Source organism: Malaclemys terrapin, chromosome 10 (genome assembly GCF_027887155.1).
Source record: "Malaclemys terrapin pileata isolate rMalTer1 chromosome 10, rMalTer1.hap1, whole genome shotgun sequence".
Classification (NCBI taxonomy): Eukaryota; Metazoa; Chordata; order Testudines; family Emydidae; genus Malaclemys; species Malaclemys terrapin.
The window spans coordinates 78,184,201-78,208,901 of record NC_071514.1 but is presented as its reverse complement, the minus strand read 5'-3'; the positions used below and the strand labels follow the sequence as shown (position 1 = coordinate 78,208,901).

Here is a 24,701-nt window from a genome sequence, read left to right as displayed (position 1 = left end):
TATGCCTTAAGCCTGGAAGTGAGAAAAGTTATCATTTCCTGTTTTCTTATACGCTCATATCTTCTTTTATTGTTTGCATAAGATAGGACTGTGTGTTTAGCAACTCAGCTTTCTAAGTTTTCGTGACTAAAGGATATATCTATAAAAGTTAAAGGGACTCTGACCTTTCCTTTGGACTCACTTTATCATTCCTTAAAAACAATTTAAGCACTCAGGGAAAGGCTATGATTCTACAGTAATTAGAGCTGGTAGAATTTTTTCAATCAACAAATTTTCCCACTGAAAAATGGTGTTTTATTGAAAATAATTTTTTCCTCCCCAGAAAATATCACTTGTCTTTTTCTTTTCAATGAGGAAATTTTGAAACAAAACATTTTCTGTTTCATACTAAAATCACAAGTTTTGCTTTATTTCAGTTTGGGAAAACTGAAAATTATAAATTTTCAAAATGTTTTTTCCCTTCTCCTTCCTTTTCCCTCTTTCCTACTGAATGCAACAGAAAGAATGATGTCCAGGGCTTTATGAGTTCTTTTTTCGTTGTCCCATGCTGCAAGTTTCAAAATTTCTCCAACTCTGGAAAATGAAAGAGCGGACAAAGAAAAAACAAAACATGGTAATTTGGCCACTCTTGCATTTCAGAAGTTGAGGAAGTTTTGAGGAGTTACAGAGTAGAAAAAGGAAAAAGTGTGGGAGTGTGGAGAAAAGAGCCTGAACATTATTCACTTCATTGCACTTAATGGCAAAGCAGAAAAAAAAGCAACAGGGTTGTAAGAGAGGGGGGAAATGAAAATTTGCAAACTTCAGAAAATTTGAAATTCCAAAATTTCTGAAATGTTGAGATTTCAAAATGTTTTGAAAAATAGTTGGTGAAAATTTTAGAAAACAAAACAAAAAATTGTTCTGCCCCAAACCCTGCCAAATGGAAACAAATGGAACACTTCAGAATGTCCCACAAAATGGATTTTTTCCATTTTTTGAACAGCTCTAATACTCATGTTTTCCCTAAACGCAGTGAAAAAAACTCAAATTGTACCTTTGAGTTGTTTATTCCTTATCATTTCTATAACACCCTTCAAATTCTTTCTAAGCATTAATAAAACTTCCCAACACCCTGGTGTGATAAAAATTATTGTCCCCTTTTTAAGCTCTGTCCATACAGCAACAGTTTACCATGCCTCTAGGTGGGCAGTGAGTCGGCTAAAATCACAGATTGTGTCCATATAGCACACTTAATAATCAATATATCCTATCCACCCATACTAGCTGCATAGTCTGATACATGGTTCAGTTCCTGTAGTGGGTTAGGTACATGGTAGTTTTGCTGTAACAGATAAATCTTGTCCTCCCTCCACCCATAACTCTGTCCTGTTAGACATCCCACAGTGTACTTTTCCCCATGATGAGAATGCCACTTTGTGTGCCTGACCTGTAGCATCCCTGTCTCCCATGTAAAATCAGAGCCAGTCAGCTTCCTTGGCTACATTGCCCAATAGCTGTCAGCTGGTTTAAAATGCCTGTGACTTATTTTGCTCTCCCACCACTGCCTGGATAGCTGAACTTTGCAAACTGCAGAACAACTGAATCTACTTCTCTACCATTGAGAAGCTGAGAGAATATGCCTAGTGGAGACCAGGCCTTGCTCCCTATCTGGAATGAGAACATCCAGACTCATTCATATTGAGTCAAATGCAGTAGGCTGTTGACAGGCACACAAAGAGAAAAGCATCCCTCAACATTTTTTTGTCTGTGTAAAGTTATGTCCGTAAGTGGATGAATCAGGGAACTTGAGGTGGGAGACTGAATCACTCATCTCTAGGTCACTGACATTCATCTGGCCCAGATCAATATGACCAGAAGTTATCATCTATCAGCTGTTTCAAGGCCAGTTTGAAACAAGTCAATAGACACAGTCCAGTTGGTCTTGTGTCCCCAGTGCATAACCAATACTTAGGGTTGACACCGTCAGTCTTGTTGACAGTCCTAGCAGTGAGGCCAAGGCCACAATGAGCATGGAGTCTGAACTTCTCTGACCCCTATGAGATGGTTGGGTCTGAGTGGGGTTGGGGACTGAGGGAGTGGTAAAGCTAACAGCATTTCTGTTTTGTGGATAAACAACATCCCCTTCTTTCTGATAGGATGACTCTGGCACCTTTAGTCAACACTAAATTCACTGCAAGGAAATAGCAAATTTTGCAAGGGGAGAAACAGAGGAAAATAATTATGGTCATAGAATCCTAGCTGACAGGCTTGGAAAAGGCCTCTTAGATCAAGCAGTCTAACCTGCATCGAGGACACAACAGCAACTTGCCACAAGCTTATCTAACCTTGTCAAAAACTTGTCTACCCATGTCACACTTTTAAGAAGATTGCTGTTATTAGACACTAATCTGTGATTGATTGGTATCTGGAGGTTAGAGCAGAGGCCGGGAGAAGGCGAGGAGAAATACAGATCCTCTTGAGATAAGGTCAGACTCTGCCACTCATGCTGCTCTCTGATGTTATCCAGACATCAATCTATCCATCAGCAACCACAGCAATGTCCTTGGAGACACCCAGGCATTTGATGCTCCTAATACTTACAAGTTAGACTGCAATGGAATTCAGTAAGGGACCTTTTAGAGACAACATGTCAATATGAAGGAAGTGTGTTTACTTTAAAGTCTTATTCTTAATACAGCCCTAAATAATAACATAGGACCCACCTACCTGAAGGACACATCCTGCTGCCCTAGCTATTGTTCTGACAACTAATTGCATTAGAACGGCACACCTTAATAATCTTCTTACACCATGTGCCTGTGTCTCTGGAAAGCTATTCCCAAAGCACCCGAATATATTTGTGCCATCCTTCAGGGAAAGATTTACAACATATCTGTTTTTAGTTTCGGTTTCATGGTTTCTGTGTTGGGTTGTTGTGAGAAGAGGGCTGTTGCCTGGTTCCAGGATAAAGGTGAGATTTTTTAGAAGTTATGGTACCCCTACACAATCTCTGCTCACAGGCCCCAGAATAACAGGATGTTTCTGTGAAAATGATCAGTAACCAAAGTGTGTAGACTATTCTAAAACGTAGACTTTAAACTTGTTAGCATCCTACTGAGATGAATGGGGCAGTTCAGATTTCTCTTACAGCGTCTGTCGCAGATGATCTACAGATGCAAGCAGACAGTATTTTATTGGGTCATGGTAGATACATTTTCTTCAGAACTGTTAGGACTAGAAACATAATTGTTTAAAAACTAAACCTTAAATTCTACAGAAGCTAATTGGGTCACCAGAGAAGGGATGCTACCATATACTGCATCAATACCCATTCGGACTCCTGCACAATACAACTCTCATGCCTTCCCTTGGGATCACTCTGTGACTCTGCACCCCATATGCTTCATAGTGATATTATTATATGATATGATTATAGCATAATTATGATGCATTTTATATAAGATAAGTCATGTGAGGTGTCATTGAAAAAGTTCTAATTTGCTGAATATGATTACCTACTTGTGTGCACGTATCACTTTTGTATCTGAAGTTATGAATATTGACTATGTATCTATATTTCAAATGTAGTTACACCTGGGTGAGGCCCAGTAGGCAAGATGCTTTCAGTCTAGATAGTGGGTGAGGAAGGGCCTATTCAGGGTAATGGGCCATTAGGAAAAACAATAAGCATTAGGAGAAGCTTATCCCACACCTGGTGAGCATTCCTGAGAACGCTACAGACAGCCTGTAAGTAATGGCTGCTATGACTCTACAAGGACATGTGACCAGGCCACATGATTCTGGACTCCATTTTGGGATGTCAGTATTTTTCCATAAATCGGTCTGGGAACCAAGGTTTGAAACAAAGGGTTCCTGCCATATGCTAAATCTATATAAGGCAGGCAGTTCCATCATCTGAGGTTCTTTACTCCCCACACAGGAAGACTCCTGGAAATATCTGAGGAACAAAGACTGAACTGGGGGAAGTGCTGAACCCAGGCTAATGGGATTTCTAGCCTGTGTATGAAAGACCTGGGGATTCCAAGCTGTAGACAAGTGAAGCTTGCCCCTTAAGAATCTGCAGCCTGCTTGTATCATTTCTCAGGATGAGAATCTGCTAATTCATATCTAATCTATTTAGTATATTAAACTTAGTTTACATTTTTTGTTTATTTGCTAGGTAATCAGCTTTGCTCTGTTTGCTATCACTTATAATCACTTAAAATCTATCTTTTGTATTTAATAAACTTGTTTTTGTTTTAATTTAAACCAGTGATCTTTGACTGGAGTGCTTGGGGAAAATCTCTGCTTGGTTACCACAAGTGTGCATTGCTCTCTTCACATTGAGGGAGAGGTGGATTGGGTATTAAACCCATAAACTGGCCAGATTTCATAGAATACCAGTGTTAGAAGGGACCTCAGGAGGTCATCTAGTCCAACCCCCTGCTCAAAGGGGAACCAATCCCCAGACAGATTTTTGCCCCAGATCCCTAAAGGCCCCCTCAAGGACTCAACTTATAACCCTGGGTTTAGTAGACTAATGCTCAAACCACTGAGCTATCCCGCCCGGGCCAGGATGGTACTGCTCTGGGGTCCTAGGCTGGGAAGCTGGTGGTTAGAGAGCCTGTGTGTAACTGCATCTGGGTGTGTCCCTACCTGTGTGAATGCTCATGAAAGTGCAGGCTGGAAAGCTTTGTGGCTTGTCACAACAGTACAGTGTGTAAGGGAGCCCAGACTGGTAGGTCAGAGGGCTCAGTGGTACCAGTTCCAGGTGGCACCTGTCACACACTCTATATATGTATGTTGTCTTTTTATTGTCACTTTGACATTATTTATTTCTGTTTAAGAGCCCATTGGGTGGTTACTCATTAAAACTAAATATTACATTGGAGGAACTTTATCAAGAGAAAACTGGAATAGCTGGTTGTATGTATATTAAAGAACTTGTACTGAGGATCTTTATATTTCTAGAGATTATATTATATCTTTTGTCATGAGCTATTAAAGGTAACATTACTTGTCTAGATTGGCATTTTCACTATCTTTGATATTCACTCCACCCTTTTGATTACATAAAGGATCAGCTCAAGTTTCATTTAGTTACTGAGCCACGTGATTAGAGACAAATATAAGAAGTTGTGACACTGTTCTTTCCCTAGTCCCAAGAGTGATTAGAGCAGAGAGAGGGAAAAAACAACTGAGAAGTCAGATAGAGAACAAGAAACTGAGAGGTACAGAGCTAAAATGAACCTTCTTCCTAGCTTTTCCATTGAGACCTGGGCTCTCCTGATTGCACTGCTATTTCTCCTGATACTGTAAGTATAATTCTACACATTGCTTTTCTACTTGTGCTGTTTTCAAATTCTTGAAGGAGAGCCACTGTTAATTTAAATGTTACTGGTCTTTTCATAGAATCATATAAGTGTAGGGCTGGCAGGGACCTCAATAGGTCATCTAGATCAGTCCCCTGCACTCAAGGCAGGACTAAGTAATAACTAGACCATTCCTGACAGGTGTTTGTCCAATCTGCTCTTAAAAACCTCTAGTGCAGTGGTCCCCAAACTTTTGGGAGTTATGCCTTGTCTGCGCTCTCCCCGGAGCCAGTGCTGCAGCTCCAGGGAAGAGGGGGAAGGGATGTGGCCAGGGGTAAGAGGGCCGAGGTTGGGGGCTGCAGCTGGGGATAGGTCTAGGGCCAGGGCCAGAGATGGGGTTAGGGTTAGGGCAGGGGCCAGAGGCTGGGTGTGGGAGCAGAGCTGCGGCAGTCAGGGCCACGCCAGGGGCTGTCAATGGCTCCACTCCTGCTCCCGTCCCCAGACTTGGCCCTGGGAGCCAGGGCCAAGGCTGGGGTGGGGCCAGAAGCGGAGCCGCACTAAGGCTGGGGACAGCACCACAACTGGGGGTGGGGCCGGAGCAGAGCTGGGAACGGGGCAGGGCTGAATGGCGTTCCCTCCCCGCCTCCCATGGGGCTGGCCCAGCCTGCCGCATCCCCCGAATGTTCCTCCGCACCCCCCCTAGGGGTTGCACCCCACAGTTTGGGAACCTATGCTCTAATGACAGAGGTTCCCCAACCTTCCTAGGTAATTTGTTCCAGTGCTTAATTACCCTGACAGGAAGTTTCCTAATGTTCAACCTAAACCTCTCATTGCTTCTTGTCCTATCCTGAGAGGATAAGGAGAACAATTTTTCACCCTTCTCCTTGTAATAACCTTTTATGTACTTGAAAACTGTTATCCTGTCCCCCTCAGTCTTCTCTTCTCCAGACTAAACAAAGATTGTTTTTTTTCCCCAATCTTTCCTCACAGGTCATGTTTTATAGACCTTTAATGTTTATTGCTGCTCTCCTCAGGACTTTCTCCAATTTGTCCACATTTTACTGAAATGTGGTACCCAGAACTAGACACAATACTCCAGCTGAGACCTTATCAGCAGAGTAAAGTGGAAGAATAACTTCTCGTGTCCTGTTTTCAACACACCTGCTGATACATCCCAGAATGCTGTTTACTTTTTTTGCAACAGTGTTACACTATTTACTCATTTTTAGCTTGTGATCCACTATAATTCCCAGATCTCTTCCTACACTATTCTTTCCTGGGCAGTCATTTCCCATTTTGTATGTGTGCAATTGATTGTTCCTTCCTAAGTGGAGTACTCTGCATTTGTTCTCACTGAATTTGATCCTATTTACTTCAGACCATTTCTCCGGTTTGTCCAGATCATTTTGAATGTTAATCCTACCCTCCAAAGCACTTACAACTCCTCCCAGCTTGGTATCATCCATAAACTTTATAAGTGAACTCTCTATGCTATTATCTAAATCATTTATGAAGATATTGAACAGAACTGGATCCAGAACCAATCCTTGTGGTACCCCACTCAATTTGCCCTTCTAGCTTGACTGTGAACTACTGATAACTACTCTCTGGGAATGGTTTTCCAACCAGTTATGCGCCCACCTTCTGGTAGCTCCATCTAGTCCAGGGGTCATCAACCGGTCGATCGCGCTCGACTGGTCGATCCTAGAGAATCTCCCAGTCAATCGCAATCTCTGGCAGCACAGAGGGGCTGCCACTAAGACAGGTTCCCTGCCTGTGCCAGCCCCATGCCGCTCCCAGAAGTGGCCAGCGCAGCCCTGGGGGCAGGGGAGCAGGGGTCTCCCTCAGTGTGCTGTTCCTGCCTGCAAGCACCACCTCCGCACCTCCCATTGGCTGAGAATGGGGAGCTGCGGCCAATAGGAGCTGTGACGGCAGCGCTTGCAGAGAGGGGCAGGGCACGGAGTCATGTGCCGCCGCGCTCCCCCCCCGTCCCCGGGGCTGCAGGGCCGCGCTCCCCCCCACGTTCCCTGTCCCTTGCCTGCCCCAACCGCTCTCTACACCCCCTTCTCCTGACAGCCCCCCCAGAACCCCCGACCAATCTAACCTCCACTGTTCCCTGTCACTTGCCTGCCCCAACCGCTCTCTACACCCCCTTCTCCCAACAGCCCCCCACAGAAACCCCGACCAATCTAACCCCCCCGTTCCCTGTCCCTTGCCTGCTCCCCCCCTCCCCCCACCAGGCCAAGGGAGAACTACGAGCTCCACGTGCAGCCAAACACTGTGGCGCTGCTCTGCGGGGGCGGGGGAGGGACTCTGGCTGCTAGAGGCCCCAGTGGCTGAGAGCAGCTTTCAATCAGGCCCAGCCGTCCAATCAGCCGCGCCGCACTCTGCATGAGGGGAAGGGGGAAATCCCGGACATTTCTACTTTATTAGAAATCCCCCCTGGACGGTCATTTAAAGCTGAAAAAGCCGGACATGTCCGGGGAAACCCGGACGGATGGTCACCCTACTGGAATGGCACGGGGCCAGGGTAGGCAAGGAGCCTGCTTACCGGCAGCCACGCTGCACCACCAACCTTCTGTTTGTTTTCATTGTTTGAAAATGTAATGGTTATACTCTGACATTACAACATGTGTGTTATTCTGTGTTGCCCTGGCTACATTTCTGTCCTGTCCTACTAATACCTGTCACTTCTGTAGCACCATCTGTCTGAGGATCTCACAGCATTTTACAAATGGTGAATTGAGCCTAACAGCCCTGGGAGGGAGGCAAGGGTCATCATCCCAATTTTGAAGATTGGGAAATGGAGCCAGTGACTTGCGCTAGGGTCACAGCAAGCCAGTGACATACCCTGAAAAAAAAAGCCCACATTTCCTTTCTTACAGGTCCATGCTAAGCCCACTAGGCAATGCTAAACCCCAGAGAGTGCTGTAGTACAGTGGTGAGCAAGTATTCCCTGTAGATACAGGCACACTTGGACCAGAGTCATCAAAACTGGCAAATGCTCTGGCAAGAGCTCGCCACATGCAAACTGAGGATAATGATGTTTCCTTTTTCCTCACTCTGTCTGTCTTGGCTGTCTGGACTGTAAGCTCTTGGGAACAAAGACTCTCATACAGTGTGTTTGTACAGCACCTATCACAATGGGACTGATCTCAGCGGGGATTTCTAGGCATGACCATCATACAGATACTAACTAGTAATAATAAAGCGAGGGGTAAGTTACACCTCCCTACCCCAGCATGGTTCCTGGTGTCCGAGGGAGGAGTCACTTGGAAGAAAGGCAGGCTGTATGGCAGCTGTTGTTCTGGGCCAAACGAGGCCTTTGATACGGTTTCCTTGACAAACACTGGAGCTATAACATTCATTTAGTGACAAAGCTTTTGCTTGGGAAGCTGGTAACCTCCATCTGAAAACAAATACAGTACATTCTACCCCAATATAACGCGACCCGATATAACACGAATTCGGATATAACACGGTAAAGCAGTGCTCGGGGGGGGGGGGGGGGGGGGGCAGGGCTGCGCGCTCTGGCGGATCAAAGCAAGTTCAATATAACTTGGTTTCACCTATAACATGGTAAGATTTTTTGGCTCCCGAGGACAACGTTTTATCGGGGTAGAGGTGTATTTGAAAAGCTCTTTCAACCCAGCGAAAGACAAGCTTAGCCGAGAGCCCTGAGGTAGGAGTAATAACTTTACAACACCAAAAAAAAAAAAAAAAAAAAAAGGGGTTCTTCAGAGGAGAGAAATCTGCAAAGCTGTCAACAAAATCCAAACAGAAACCCATCAGACGGGGGCCCCCGACACACCACTGCACTAACATTGGGCTAAGCACAGGGAGAACAATTCATGAAATTAAAGTACAGCTTTCACAAAAGTCCTGCTCAGGACTTAACTTCCGGCTCCATTTTGATTTCTCTGAAAAAAAAAAAAAAAGTAAGCTTTGTTCTCATTTCCTCATTAGTTTCTGGCTCCTCTCTGTGAGCTGGCAATGAGCCTAGAGAGGCTTCTCATTTGCATTTTGCTAATGGGTTGAAGACCCCGTTTTTACTGGAGCACCTATTCCTTTATGAGAGGCTTGCTTTTACCTCAGGGCTCTCTCTCCAAAGATTTGTGGTGCAGCTGTGAGGTTTATCACTAGCTATGTTTATTAAATAGCTTTACAAGGCACAACTTTTTTGGACCACACTTTCGAGCTTCCAGAGTGGGTGCTTCATTCCTGAGCTAATGCAACATCTTCACTTCCTCCGGATAGGCTTTGAGATCTTTCAGTCCTGAAATCTTCAGAATCTTCTGTTATTTTTACAGATATGGGATCTGGCCATTTGGTTTTTTCAAGAAATTGGGTATCCCTGGGCCAAAGCCATTGCCTTTCTTTGGAACTGCTTTGGAGTATCGTAAAGTGAGTGTTTGAAGGCGTCTCCTGGCCTCCAGAAATATATGTCCTTCATCATACAATAGCTAGATTTGTATACTGCATTGCTGAGTTCTTCTGTGTGCTAAGCTCTGCTCTAATGCACAGGTTGTGTAGGACCCTAATGCAGGATAACAATTCTGTAATGCTGATTATAGTGTGAAGGGCCTGGTGAGCCCCGGAGTGATTGCCCAAAACAGGTGAACACATACAGGTGGCTGGTTTGCAGTCACTATTTACTGAGTTGCTTGCAAACAGTTTACTTACAGACTCCTTAACCTCAAGCATGATATGACCCTAGAATAACTAGATCCAGCGACGTTCTTATAGGATTCTATCCCTCACAAAGACATTAGGAGTCTCAGGAGCACACAGGAGTGCTTGGCCCGGCTGCTAGCTCTAGACTTTTAGTCCCACTACAGCCCCATTCCCAGCCCCACCCCTGGAAACCCTGCTTCTTTTCTAATTGTATTTTAAACATCTCTCTCTGCAGGGTTTCTTGACGTTTGACGCTACATGCTATGAGAAATACGGGAAAATCTGGGGGTGAGTATGTTTACCAACCAATACTGTTTGGTATTCTCCTCACATTATCCTATAGCCAGAATCCAAATCGGAGGGTGAAAAAAATCCACTGGAAGAGGCGATCTCAAAGGCCCAAATCCTGTAACTGGACCCTGTTCTCCATGTAGAACCCCAAAAAGGTTAATGGGGCAGTGCCCAGATGCAAGCATCCATTCACATGGATCTGACTGCAGGAGCCAGGCCACAGACATGCTATGTACATGTTAATCTGAACTCCCACATGAAAGCAGTTCCATATCAGATGCAGACTGCCAGCTCCTGCTCCCACTGAAGTTAATGGCAAAACTACCATTGACATAAAAGGAAATTTGTAACTTAGAAGTCCAGTTCTCCTGGACTGCAAACTGTAAAGGAAGGTATATGTATTCCAGATACTACACAGATATGCTGTTATTGTATATAGATCCCAGTTCTACCAACTCTGTTTCCATCTCTAACCCTGACATGCTGAAGTGTGACACATTTACATTACCACTGGTCTTATTCAACACTGGATACTCCCTACAGTATTTGCCACTGCGGTTATTACTTGGGCTACATGCTCTGGTATCTTCTGCAATCTATCCAGCTGGCCCTTATAACATTTTCCCATCCATTCAAAAACCCTTATAAATCCATATTTAACTTATTTATTATCCTATAATGGATGTCTTTAAAAATCTGGTCTTAAAACCATGATTTAAAACAAGAATTCAAACCAATCTACAGGTGTATTTCAGTGCAACCAGCTGAAAAGGTTCAAGTACGTGAATCAAAAGGATGGAACAAATTTACTGCTAACATCATAACAGAGAGTAAAAGTCTGGAAATCTATAGTCCAAAGAGTGAAAGTGAAGGTACCTACTACTGCCTTTTAGATTCTGTAGCTCTGTGTTCAGTATCTCTCATTGATTTTAGAAGGTGTTTGGCCTTCTACAGGATTGGACCCTTTCTTTAACATTTGTTCAAAAATGTGAAGCAATCCTTTTGTTTTCACATTGTGTGATAAGTTACTGTGACATCTGGCTGAACATTATTTGCTTCTGATAAACCTTTTGTTATTATTCGAGTTATGCATGACATCGCGTGAGGGGCTTGTGTCACAGAAAAATCTGTACTATTGATCGTTTGTTTTTGGAAAAGATTTCCCGGTACAAATCTCATACAGGAAAAATCCTATTCTAGCTCCAGAGAGAGGGGAGGGATTGATCTGAGGAAAAATTGAAAAGAATAAATGTTTTACTTGGGAAAATGAGGAACTTCTAGAGAGCTGTCTACATGCATTTGAAGGGCATAAGCACCGAAGAGGGAGAGGAGTTTAGGTCAGCAGGCTGAGGTACAACTAGGAGGAATGGGATGAAATTAAATGAGCATCACCCATTTAAAAATGACACCTTGGCCTGAAATCTTTTACTTACTAGAGATACCAGTAGCACCCACATGAATATAAATGAAAGAAAGTCGAGAAAAAACAGTATTTCTCTCTGTAGCTTCAGTTTGTTAACTATGTGCATTTGACAGCACTTTGTATATAGTCATTTTCACCATTTCCCCTGGATAGTCAGTTCCTCCTATTCTTTCTGTGGGTCTTTAATGCAACTACAAGAAACAGAAAACTAATTTAAAATAAAACTGTAATACTGTAAGCATAAGAGGGGGAACTGGGAACGGGTATAGTACTGCACCTAAAACTCCATTTAACTTCCTTTTTTTGAAGTGACTAAAATATGATGCTGGGTCCCTTTCAGAAAAGATACATGTAGGCTGTATATTGGGGACATTTATGTGTGTGTGAAAGAGAGATTTTTCAGACAGCCATAGTCTCTCAAGGAAACATTCCTGCAGTGGCTGGAAAAGGCAGGAATATATGGTGGCCTGAAAGGCCTTTTCCATCTCTAATTTCTATGATTCTGTATTTCCAGTCAGTGCACTTTGCTATAGAAGCTAATAAAGACTAGGACTTGTAGCTATCAGAGAAACACCAAGGAGAAAGGAGCTTTTGTTTAACTCCTGACTTTCACTGATAGTAGTTAATCATGAATTTTTATTTCTTTTCCCCCATAGGTTTTATGATGGCAGGCAACCTGTGCTGGCTGTCACAGATTCTACAATAATTAAAACCGTGCTGGTGAAAGAGTGCTTCACTACCTTTACCAACCGGAGGGTAGGCTTGTAATCATTAATATTAATCAGAAAGAGGCAATAAAGCCATAATAACATCAAATACTGTAGTTAAACACTGTAGGGATACACAAGATTTCTTTCGGAGATGCAGAACGAATGCACACCTGGGATTAATCTAAGTGGCCACTGCATATCCCTAAAGGAGCAAGGGAGCAGGGGAACCTCACCTGGAACTGGATACCCTGGCTCTCAAAGAAAACTGGGTGACTGCACTTTAAAAGCTGCTTAGGTTGTTGATTTTTATTTATTAAAAAAAAAAAAAAAGTATTTAGGACAAAGTCAGCTCTCGGTTACACCAGTATAAATAAGAGGTGAATTTGATTGTGTGTGTGTGCACAAGTGCATGTGCACCAGTCTGAGTTAGTGTGTATACATTTGTACAGGTCTCCCCCTGTGCGTGTAGAGTGGTGTCTTCTTGTGGGTATATCTGCTTAAGTGTAACCAGTTTGGGGAAGTCTATGTGTGTGTGTACATGGTGAGGGAAAAGGATTGCTTCATGCACTCTTACCTTTATTAGAGAAACCCAATAGCTTCTTGAGAGTTATAAACTTGCCTTTGTCACCCCAGAATTTAGGTCTAGTGGGAGTGCTGGAGTCGGCTGTCTCCCTAGCTGAGGATGAGAAGTGGAAGAGAATTCGTACTGTGCTCTCGCCAACCTTCACCAGTGGGAAGCTAAAGGAGGTAAAACCCAGAGGACGAGTCACAAACTAACCCTTGGGTCAGTGCACAGATGGCATTCAGGCTAAGATAGTTATAATGGTCTGGTCTCTTCAGTCCGATTCAAATGATTAAACTGGCCTATTTCAGTTGTGCCTCCTAATGTAAAAAAAAAAAAAAAAAGAAGGGAAAAAGGTTTAAAACAGAAAGCTCCCAACAGTAGCAACAGATCAAGTCTATAAGTATTAATGAACCTCCCCTCCACTTTTCACAAGCTAGGCTTAACGAAGAAGTAAAATTTGATATGTTTAACTCACGTCCTGTAATGTGTATTTCAGATGTTTCCCATTATCAAGCATTACGGGGACGTTTTGGTGAGAAATGTTCAGAAGAAAGCAGAAAAGGATGAGCCCGTGGACGTTAAGGAGTGAGTAACTCTGCCAGGAACAGGAACAGCAAATCTTGTTAGCAACCCTTTGGTTCATTCATTACTGGAAATGCAGATTGTTCTTTGGATGAACAGGGCTATCTGAAGGGCTAAGATGAAATTTAAAAGGGAAAATTTAGGCTAAATCTCAAGAAAAACTCCCTGGGGTGAAATCTGTGGAACAGTCTCGCAAGGGAATTGGTGGAAGCCCCAAAGTTTGGCACATTTTAACTAGAGTGGAAAAAACACTAGACTATGTAGTGTAGGGAACAACCCTGCACCGGCAAGGAGATTGAGAGGATGGTCTAACAGACCTTTACTATCTCTAGGTTTATGATTTAATACATGAGGACCAAAGCTGAGACTTGGTCAGACAAAACTTTTTTGTAAAGGTGTGCTTCCATGACGGTTCTTAGATGGTGAATCCTTTGGGGCAGAGACTGTCTTTTTGCCTGTGTTGACCCAGCATGTTTGGGCACTACCAGAATACAAATAATAAATAAATAAATAAATAAATAAAATATTATTATTGCATTTTTATTTATTTTTGACACCTCATTTATTGTACCGCTGGAGCACACAGATTTAATATCAGCTGTCAGCAGAACTAGGGCTCACAGCCTCTTAAAAGGCCACAGGCACCTGACAAGATATTCACAGGCCCTTGAATAGGTCTGATTCCACCAGAGGACACACACATAGGCCAATACGTTATGTTGTGTAATATCCAGAGCTGCAGAGCAAGGCTACCAGATTCTACATTCTGAGAGCTCTAGGTAAAACTTCATGAAAATCTATCCCTTTCTGTATAGATGTTCTACTTGTGTTGAGTACCTTGCCCCACCCTTTTCAACAGCATAAAGAAAAGTCTCATGAGAGTTTTCTTTTCTTTAAGGAGATGCAGTATAGGAAGGGAGGGAAAAGTTGTAATTACCTATTTCAAATATTAACTCCCCTATCTGTGTTCTGTTTTTTCTCAGCATCTTTGGAGCCTATAGCATGGATGTTGTCACTAGCAGTTCCTTCGGTGTGAACATTGACTCCATGAACAACCCCAAAGATCCTTTTGTCAAGGAAATCAAGAAGCTAGTGAAGTTTAACTTTTTTGACCCACTCTTCATGTTGATATGTAAGTTTGCTCTTGCTCACTAAAAGTGCTCATTTAAGTGTTTCGTTTTGAACCGTGACTTCAGCATCAGAATCAGACAAGTGGTCTATTGGTTACACAATACAAGTGACTATACCTTAGCCTATAAGCCAATGACTAGGCAACTTTACTGCTAAGGATAAAAGTCTCAAGGGTCTTCTTAGACAAATTCTGCTCCAATTTATACCCATACAATCACACTGATGAGAATCATCTGGAGTTATGCAAGTGCTAGTAAGCTCAGAATTTGGTCTATGGGTTGTGGGAAGGATCACAATGCTGTGGGGATGGTTTGGAGATGTTTGCTGGGACCTGAGATGTTAGTAAATCTCAGAACATTGAGATCAGTCTGAAATGACTTGAAGAAATTCAAAACTTTTAGATTATTTTCATTCTGGTCAATATCGCTGTAGTATTGCTAGTGCAAACTGGAAGAATGTCCTGCCCTCAGAATATGACTCACCAGTCTCAATGACAGTGCCTCCAGTCAGAGGTGCTGTGAAATAGTGTAATTTTCCTTTTGCTTTCATTTACATGTAGGACTAAATTATATCATTTCTGCAGAAACCTCAGTAGAGGCAGGGTGGAGCCCATCTGCCCCACAGAGAACATGGTGGCAGATGGGCCCTCAGTGAGCTCCTGAGTACATAGGAGACGTGATCAAATAGAGCCATCATTTAGATGCAGCCTCATCTTTCTAATAAACATTTCCAGTTGTTCTAATTAGTATTTTACCATAGATATCTTAGGTGAAATGGACTTTTATTCCATGGACCTTGCTTCAATCACAGTTATTTTTGTCTCCCTTCTAGTTGTATGCCCATTCCTCATTCCCCTTCTTAAGAAGATGGATGTGAATGTTTTCCCCAAAGATGCCATAGAATTCTTCACAAAGTCGATTGCCAGAATGAAGGAGGAACATGAAAAAGAGGCCAAAGGGGTAAGCAGAACTCTCCCAGTCATGATGCCAGAGAACATTCTCTATTCAATTAGCCCAAGTGAAAAACACTTACTTGCTTGAGTTAGAGTCTAGCAAAGGACCACAATAGCGTGTGTGCATCAGTGATCTCAGGCTATATCAGGGTAAAAACCATGCAAACTGAATTGCAGTTTGGGTGTGCAAAGATAATGATTTACAGAAAACTACCCTAGGGAGTAGACTTGGAGAGCTGGAGCAGAAAGAGGGAGAGACTCCACTGAGCCAGCAGTAGAGCTGTGCATCAATACACAGTGCAGTGTCATTGATATTGTGGTATTCACGAGCACAGTCCCCACAAGAGGCAGTCTTCACTCTCCAAAAATGACAGAATCACATTTATCTCCCTGCTAGACTTCCTCTCCCCAGAGCAATCCTGTTGTAAGTAGGGTAACCAGATAGTAAGTGTGAAAAATAGGGACGGGGTGGGGGGTAATTGGCACCTATATAAGAAAAAGTCCCAAATATCAGGACATCTGGTCACCGTAGTTGTAAGATAGCTACTCGTAAAAGTCACTTACTGAGATGTAGTTATTACTTTCCCCGAAAATTGCATAGCTGTATTAATGAGGGTGCTTTGCAAAGCGGACAAAAATAGTTTAGCTCTGCAGTCATCATTCCTTGCGACAGCAAGAGACCAAGTGTGCTGTCTTTGCTGACATCTCTTTGGGACTGGGCAGATGGAACCCTCCCAGAAGCGTAAGAATTCCATGTTTTGACCCACTGTAACAAGAAAGGCATTTACATTCTGCTGGGTCCTCTCTGGCTCGCCTGGGGACTTTAAAATACAACATTTGTGTTCTGAGGCCCATCTTTCTGAGCCTTCCCTGGGGGATCTCTCACCAGACCAGCTCTCCACTGAGTGGTTACTTCTTTTCCCAGGGCCGAGTGGATTTCCTGCAGCTGATGATCGAATCCCAGAACTCTAACACTAGCCATGAAAGCAATGGAGTGACTCACACATATAAAGGTAACACCATAAAAATACCCATACTTGTGAGTGCCTTTGGGGGCTGCTGGAGTGAGGGGAATAGGAATGGGTTCCTACTGGAGAGGAAATAAATGGTTCGTGCCCCTGTCTCCAGTTGGGGAGAGAACTCGTTGACTCACCTGGACTATACATACATTTTTGTTCAGCACAGAGTTAGATGGGGACAAGTGATCATCACTTTTATGTAACACTTTCTCCACTAGTAGAATAGAAGACATGCATTCCAGGCCAACTCCTGCCATATAATCGTTAGCCTTGGCCAGTGAAAAATATGGAGTTGGTACCTGCCAAAAGGCCAGCTCTGCCCCCCAGCTATTTGTTTGCATTGCATCACTATTCACAATTCATTTAAAGAAAACTGCTTCAATTACAGCTTGGTTAGAAATATCCTCAGTTCTTCTCAGGACTGGAAATAGCAGGTGTCCTATGACGTTTATGTAACTACAGAATACTTGGGTTAGATAACCTGAAAATGAACCACAGCAAACTTGGCAGGAACCCATGTTTTGCTTTGTGTGTTCTGCATAAACCAATCAACAATGCCAGAGGTTACAAAGCAATCATTAGTCCCTGTTTAATTTTCCCACCATACCCCATCAGCCATCCCTATGGGATAATAATAACAATTAAGGCTAAGATGTTGTCAGGGATATTTTTAGTAAAAGTCAGGGACCGGTCATGGGCAATAAAGAAAAATTCACGGAAGCCCGTGACCGGTCCCTGACTTTTACTAAAAATATCCTTGACAAAATGGGGAGCCCAGCTGCAGGGTCCCCACACTGCCTGCAAAGATTGAGCAGCTGCGGGGGCACTCCGAGCTCTGGGGGCCCCCACCACCTGTGGGGGCTTGGAGATCCAGGGCCCCCCTGCTCAGAGCTCCAAGGTAACCCTGCCACCCACAGTGGCCGGGACCTTTGAAAGCCTCCCGGTGCCCGCGGCAGCTCAGAACTCCGGGGGCTACACTGCCCATGGCGGTTCAGAGCTCCTGGGCACCCCTGCCCCATGGCAGCCAGGAGCTGGGGGCCCCCCGCTGCCTGCGGTGGCTCGGAGTTGTGGGGGAACCTCTACTGCCCGAGGTGGTTGGGAGCTTCGGCCCCACCGCCTGTGGTGGCTGGGAGCTCCGGGGAGCCTCACTGCCTGTGTCGGCTGGGAGCAGTGTGGGGGTCCCCACTGCCCACAGCACCTCAGAGCTCCGGGGGGCCCCCGCTGTGTGCGTCCGCCGGGAGCTGCCGGCAGCCAGGAGCTGCAGCCTCGCTGCCCGCATCAACCGGGAGCTGCGGCCCTGGCACCCACATCTACCGGGAGCTGAAGAGGCCCTGCCGCCTGCGTCCTCCAGGACCTGCAGGGGATCCCGCTGCCTGAGGCCATGGGGAACTGCAGGTCGCCCTTGCTGCAGCAGGTGGTAGGGGGACCCCGCAGCTCCTGGCCGACAGGGCTGAATTCATGGAGGTCGCTGGAAGTCACAGATTCCATGACTTCCGCAACCTCCTTGAAAAAATTGTAGCCTTAATAATAATAAATTGTTGTCCATCTATCATTTTATAAAATATACTATGTGCAGAGAGTGCAGCCTATGTGCGGTAGTGTTTGGGCCTCAACTTTTCTACCTATTTTCCTCTCTTCTCACAGGCCTGACTGATTCTGAGATTTTGGCACAAGCATTTATTTTCATTTTTGCTGGCTATGAGCCCACCAGCAACTCCCTTTGCTACCTCGCTTACAAACTGGCCACCCACCCTGATGTGCAGCAAAAGCTGCAGGAGGAGATCGACTCAGTTTTACCAAACAAGGTAAGAGAATGTGGGCTGCTCAGTGATTGTGTAGAGCCTCTTTAAAGTCAGTTTCTTCCCTCTAGTTAAGTCAAGTTAATGAGACTGTTCTTTAAAGATGTTAAATACATGTGCTAAAAAACTGCCATTTAATAAATACTGACTCTGCTATCCTGTGGAAGCTCTGATGGGCACACTTTAAGAAATTTCTGCTTTCACTAAAAGGAGAGCCAATAACTTGCTTCCAAAATGGCATATGTTCATTTCAGGGGTGTTACGTAAAGTACCATGTGTGGAATATACCACGACTGTCTTGCAAACTCCGTACCATAACTATTATATGCAAAATAGCTATTGTGCATTTCTCAAAATCTCCGGATGATGTATGAGGGGAAGGGAGGCTGAAGGGATGGTGAACATGGATAACAGTAGCCTGGCAATACCAGGGATTACAAATCAGTCTTTAGTACAATTTTTAAATCCCCAATCTCAAACCCACACCAGTAACTCTGGCCATGGGACAATAAAATAAATCCTTACTGAGTCATATATGTATATTATACCAACATATACAGACACAGAGACACACATACTTATCTTGTTTTTCTCATCTCTGGCTTGTCTATGTATTTTCCCCATACTACCCTTTTTTCTACCTATTATCTCTCACATCAGAATTCACACACTCAGCAAGGGCCAAATTATCTCTAGTTACTTTAACTTGCTAAACAACAATGAATTGTTTATGAAGCAGTAGCAAAAGGAAACAATGAAGAGTGGAAAGGAGATGCTAGATGGGAGACATGGAGTATTCTTGGAACAACTCAGGAAATTCATACCATTATTTATGGGTACTCATATTATGGTGTTTGTGATCTCTTACACTGGACTTCTACATGTCTCAAGAGATGCCACTTTTCAAAAATGCATTGGCCACACCAGGAGACTCAGAGAATTGCTGATTTTAAGTACAAACTTTGTTTGCAAAAATGGGCAGAGATTTCCAGAAACTTACATTATTTAGGAAAGAAAAATTAAGGTGAATCCTTAGGTTCACACTGAACATTCAGTTCAGCATTGAATGTAGAATGTGCACTGTGACAGATGAGAGGGGAGGACATGATGGTTGCCACACTGATCATATGGAAATCTGATCTAGACTCCCACATGTCTGACAACCTTTTTCCCATTCCCCTGAAGGCTCCTCTCACCTACAATGCCCTGATGCAGATGGAGTATCTAGACATGTCAGTGAATGAAATCCTTAGGCTGTTTCCTCTTGGAGGACGACTTGAAAGGGTCTGCAAGAAAGACGTAGAGATAAATGGACTGACCATTCCAAAAGACACCGTGATTATTATCCCACTCTCTGTTCTGCACCGTGTCCCAGAATACTGGCCAGAACCAGAGGAGTTCAGACCGGAAAGGTACAGAATCTATATCAATAGGGAATGAGCAATTCTCTCTTTTACCTATATTACACCTCATCCCCAATATAACGCTGTCCTCGGGAGCCAAAAAGATCTTACCGCGTTATAGGTGAAACCGCGTTATATCGAACTTGCTTTGATCCACCGGAGCACACAGCCCTGCCCCTCCCCCGCAGCGCTGCTTTACCGCGTTATATCCAAATTCGTGTTATATTGGGTCGCGTTATATCGGGGTAGAGGTGTACTTCATTCCTTGATATCAGTCTCTTACAAACGAATTCTTGTTGTGTTTAATCTTAACACCTGTTTGCCAATTCAAAAGCTGGAGAGGATTCATCATTATGAAGACACACCACTCATGATTCCCTAGTTAAGGGTTAATTGAATTTTGCACTTAAAGCAGGAATTTAACAACTCCGTTACATATGAAGAATACATCAGATCCTCCTCAGAAGTACAGCACTTACTCTCTGAGTACAGTTTTTCTCTGAGCTGAGATTTTGCAAGTACATTGGTTGATTAATTTAGGAGTTAAAATTAATTTTAAAAATTGGTCCTTTTGAGAAATTTAGCACCCATTGTCAGACTATTTCTTTCTCCGATCTCAACAACAGAATAATACTGACACTTCCAAACTTCCCATATAGTCAGAACTCACTGAAATCTTTTATATAAGCTACACTTGAAAACCATTAGGATTAAAGATAATTTTTCCCATTAGTATTCATCACTGAAAGTTTTTCCTTCAGAAGGGGTTGCTATAGAGAATTCCACGTAGAACTGCCCTCTTTCAAACTGATACCATCTCCCACTGGTCTCAGTGGGACTGAGGTCATACTTGCCCACAGTTAGATGTCATTTTCAAAATGGCCACCTATCTCCCATTGTTCCCAATAGGACTGAAACAACAGGCTGCTCTTAACAAAGATGTCTGGTGGCTTCACTCTCTCAGGAAACAATGGGAAAGAAGTTGTGGTCCTTTTGGAAGAGTGGAACTCACGATGCTGCTAGCCTGGGTGCAAAGGACATAATTTGGGCTTTGAACTCAGATCCTCCCCCTCACCCACCCCGAACATCCGAGGGGCTGTGTAACTATTAGACTGCTGGGATAACCAAAGATGTGCTAGTTCTAAAAGCAAAGTTTCTCTAATACACAATCAGAGGTTCTTTTAAAAAAGAGCGAGAGAGAGATACTTGGGCTCCTTTTTCTTTGCTTCCCTAATTTCCTTCTTACACTTGTGACTGGCACCAGGTTCAGTAAAGAGAACAAAGAGACTATGGATCCGTATATGTACCTGCCCTTTGGAGCTGGTCCCAGGAACTGCATTGGAATGAGGTTTGCTCTCCTCTCCATGAAAGTTGCTATCGCCAGTCTGCTGCAGAATTTCACCTTCAAACCCTGCAAAGAAACCCAGGTGAGAAATTTTGATTTACATTTGAAAACTCAGGTGTGAAAACCAGATGATGACCGTATTTACTGAAAACAGTTCATTAAAAACCATTTTAAATACTTTATTTGGGTAAACAGATGGTACACGGTGAAAAATGCAAAATAAATGTGCAACACAGATGAGAGAACATAGAAGTGTAATACATAGCAGATTGTATATTGCATGCACTGTGGGTAGTATACTGTATTCTAAAATATACCATGGGAGTAATTCTATAAGGGAAAAAATAGCAACCAAGAAAACATTACAGGACAGAAAGGAGAGGAAAGTGGTTAATCAGCTTTAGTGATGCCTTCATTCAAGTACATTAGTCAACAGTGTTACCATGTTCCATAGAGGAATAAAATTGCTTGACTCCTATCCAGTTATGATTATAAATATGTGTCTTTGTTGCCATTGCTCAAGTTCCTGAGTAGCATAAGGTGTGATATCTGGAAGTCATACCTCGTCCTTCATCTAATTATTGAATGTGTTCCAAACAAATCCAAAACCTCGTTTGCTCTTCTCTGGTTACCTGTTCAGCCATTCCTATGGGGGGCATAACAGGGAATGGCTTTAAGCTACTTATAAAGGGTTGAAACATTACCAGACTTTCAAAGTAAAATTATAACCACCTGTCACGAATATTAGGGTCACAAACTTTGCACTTTTTTTAAAGCAAGAAATAAGCTCTTGTTGAGGTGAACACTGCCTTCTATGAAAGCTACAGCCATCATAAACCATCAGGAATACTGCAACACAGACATACTGTGACAGACGTGCTGTAGAAATGGTTTTGCCAAGGATCTGTCATTTCCTGGAACTGGGAACCTTGCTGTCTTACAAAAGCAAATGCCTTCCCTGAGCATCAAAGAGGCAAATTTAGTTGTGCATCATGAGGTCTACATGAGTGATCAGAAATAACCAAGGGCCACAAATGGCATTTCAGTAAGTGCGTATAATCCATAAAGGATGGATGTCTTTTAGACATTTCTGAGGAGGAAGGCAAGTGTGTATTTGTCATTGGTGCCTGTAGTTTAATAAAGACCCATTTCATTTTCTGCTTTGAAAAGGGCTAACAGAGAAAGAGATCATTCTATCTAAAATGAACACTGTTTTAATTCAGAAATTCCCAGCCTGAAACACTAACAGTGTGTTTTACACAATTAGGCAGGCAAATGACATGGCAATCATAGAAATAATAATGGAGACTTTGCACTAACATAGCATTTTTCTTCTATGGATTTCAAAGATCCTCCTTAAAAACTACAAATAATGGGGAATACCAAATTTTACTATAATGATCATGGAGATTAAGCAATGATGAAAGAAAGAAGAGATGAAGAACAGCAAAGATACCTTCACACCGCTTGCTAGTTCTGTAACAGTTAGTTGAAATTCAGCTAAAAAATGGTCACCTGGGTTTTTAACTCCACAGCAAAAACAGTTTGTTGCAGTCATTAATTAAAGGTGCAGTCGGGTTGTGAGGCCCTGATCCTAGCTCAAGTGCTTTTGGAGTAGGATTGGAGAAGCTCCTCTCCTGCCTTAGCTCCAGCCAACAATCTCCCTCAGATGGGAGGGGGCAAGCCTGCTTATCTCACCTGGTGGGTCATGATTGGCTACTGCCTCCTTCTACTCCTTCTAGCCATTGGAGGACCAAGTCTTTTTGGTTCTGTCGGTACCAGAGCCTGACTGGCCTCTCTAAGTAGTGCTCAGATGTCTAAATTTACTGCCCCCTCTTTCCCCAGGTGGCAATTTTCTGTCTGGTGGGTGTGTCAAAGCAGAGATGCCTCCTGCAGGGGGCAGAGAAGGCATGGTAGACCCCATCACAGGCCATGAACATAAGAAATGCTGAGCACCTGCTGCTTCCATTGAGGCCAGGAGGCACTCAGCACCTCCCAGGTCTGGGCCCGTTAGGGCTGGATGAAACTTCTATAACAAAACCCCACGCAAGGAGTAAACTCTCCTGGATTGGGGGTTTGATAGAAAACCAAAAGCATGTCCGAGTTTGTAAAACTTACAGTAACTGTGGGGCAGGTTTTGAATGAACCTGGACTGGATTTTGGGCAAACAAGGGAAAACAAAAGCATAATCTGTGTATATTTTATTTGCTGGGCTACAAATGTTCTTTTCTCCGCTAATGTTGCAGATCCCACTCAAGCTGAGTTCCCAGGGATTCATAACACCTGAGAAACCTATTGTTTTGAAGTTAGTCCCCAGAGCTTATACCTCACACCCAGAGGACTAAGACCCAACAGAGTTTACAGCAGCTCTCCAGAGTACCAGCAGAGGCTTTACAAGTCATTAAGTCTCTGCAACAGACGCAGAAGAAGAGCTTCCATTCATTCCAAAGGCATTTACTAAATATCTACAGAAAAATGTGACTGTCAGAAATGTAAACTGAGTCACTGGGCAGTGATTGTAAATTAGAGAATGTACATAAAGGAAAAATTCTACTGAGGCGCTGCTCTGCCTCTCTGACTCCTTTTTAGTGAGGGTCCTCCATCTGGAGAGGGAATTACTGTCTCATCCAAGAGGCAGTGGGAACTTCTTTGCTGAAATAGAAATCACTAGAGTTACTGGGGGCAGGGATTGGTGAACGACAAGGAATGGGAGGGTTTTTGTGAGTTGTACTGATATTTGAAGAAGTATGTATAAACTGTTGGGCTGTTGAGTTTACTGGGATGTGGTGAGACGATCCTAGAAACCAAATCTATCTTGGGTCATATGTTAATGGAACAAAAGCATGTAACATATACAGAAAACAGAATTCATAAAATGTTTGTGAAAGGGCTCTCGGTTGTGTATTCTGAATAATTTGTTCACTTCTTACTTGAAAAAATATTCAGTCTGGACTCCTGAAATTATCCACATATAGCATCTTCCATTTAATTTACTGAATTTGGTCCTTCATTTAACTTGATCAAAGTTTCCTACTGTAAAGTGTATTACAAATAATACAATTCCTACCTAGTATTTTGGTTAAATGCAGGAGTGGCCAACCTGTGGCTCCAGAGCCACATGCGGCTCTTCAGAAGTTAATATGTGGCTCCTTGTATAGGCACCGACTCCGGGGCTGGAGCTACAGGCGCCAACTTTCCAATGTGCCAGGGGATGCTCATTGCTCAACCCCTGGCTCTGCCACAGGTCCTGCCCACACTCCACCCCTTCCCGCCCCCTCCCCTGAGCCTGCCGTGCCCTTGCTCCTCCTCCCTAGAGCCTCCTGCATGCCACAAAACAGCTGATTGGAAGGTGCAGGGAGGGAGGGGGAGGCGCTGATCAGCGGGGCTGCCGGTGGGAGGCCCTGGGAGTGGGGTTGGGGAGCTGATGGGGGGCTGCTGACGTATTACTGTTGCTCTTTGGCAATGTACATTGGTAAATTCCGGCTCCTTCTCAGGCTCGGGCTGGCCACCCCTGAG

General features: G+C 43.6%; 1 protein-coding gene across 1 annotated transcript; it reads left to right on the top strand.

Annotated features, from left to right (window-relative positions):
• The first annotated feature begins 5,147 nt into the window (after positions 1–5,147).
• On the top strand, positions 5,148–24,076 carry LOC128844775 (cytochrome P450 3A9-like). Its single transcript, XM_054042755.1, has 13 exons — positions 5,148–5,294; positions 9,602–9,695; positions 10,201–10,253; positions 12,336–12,435; positions 13,023–13,136; positions 13,451–13,539; positions 14,520–14,668; positions 15,499–15,626; positions 16,545–16,632; positions 18,283–18,443; positions 19,623–19,849; positions 21,105–21,267; positions 23,432–24,076. Exons 1-13 carry the CDS (start codon positions 5,224–5,226, stop codon positions 23,528–23,530), a joined length of 1,536 nt encoding a protein of 511 aa, XP_053898730.1. The 5' UTR covers positions 5,148–5,223; the 3' UTR covers positions 23,531–24,076.
• The last annotated feature ends 625 nt before the right edge of the window (positions 24,077–24,701 follow it).

Coding starts and splice junctions, on each gene's coding strand:
- LOC128844775 (XM_054042755.1), top strand. CDS start 5,224: ATGAACCTTCTTCCTAGCTTTTCCATTGAGACCTGGGCTCTCCTGATT. Junction 9,696..10,200: donor CTGCTTTGGAGTATCGTAAA/GTGAGTGTTTGA, acceptor CTCTCTCTGCAG/GGTTTCTTGACGTTTGACGC. Junction 16,633..18,282: donor AGTGACTCACACATATAAAG/GTAACACCATAA, acceptor CTCTTCTCACAG/GCCTGACTGATTCTGAGATT.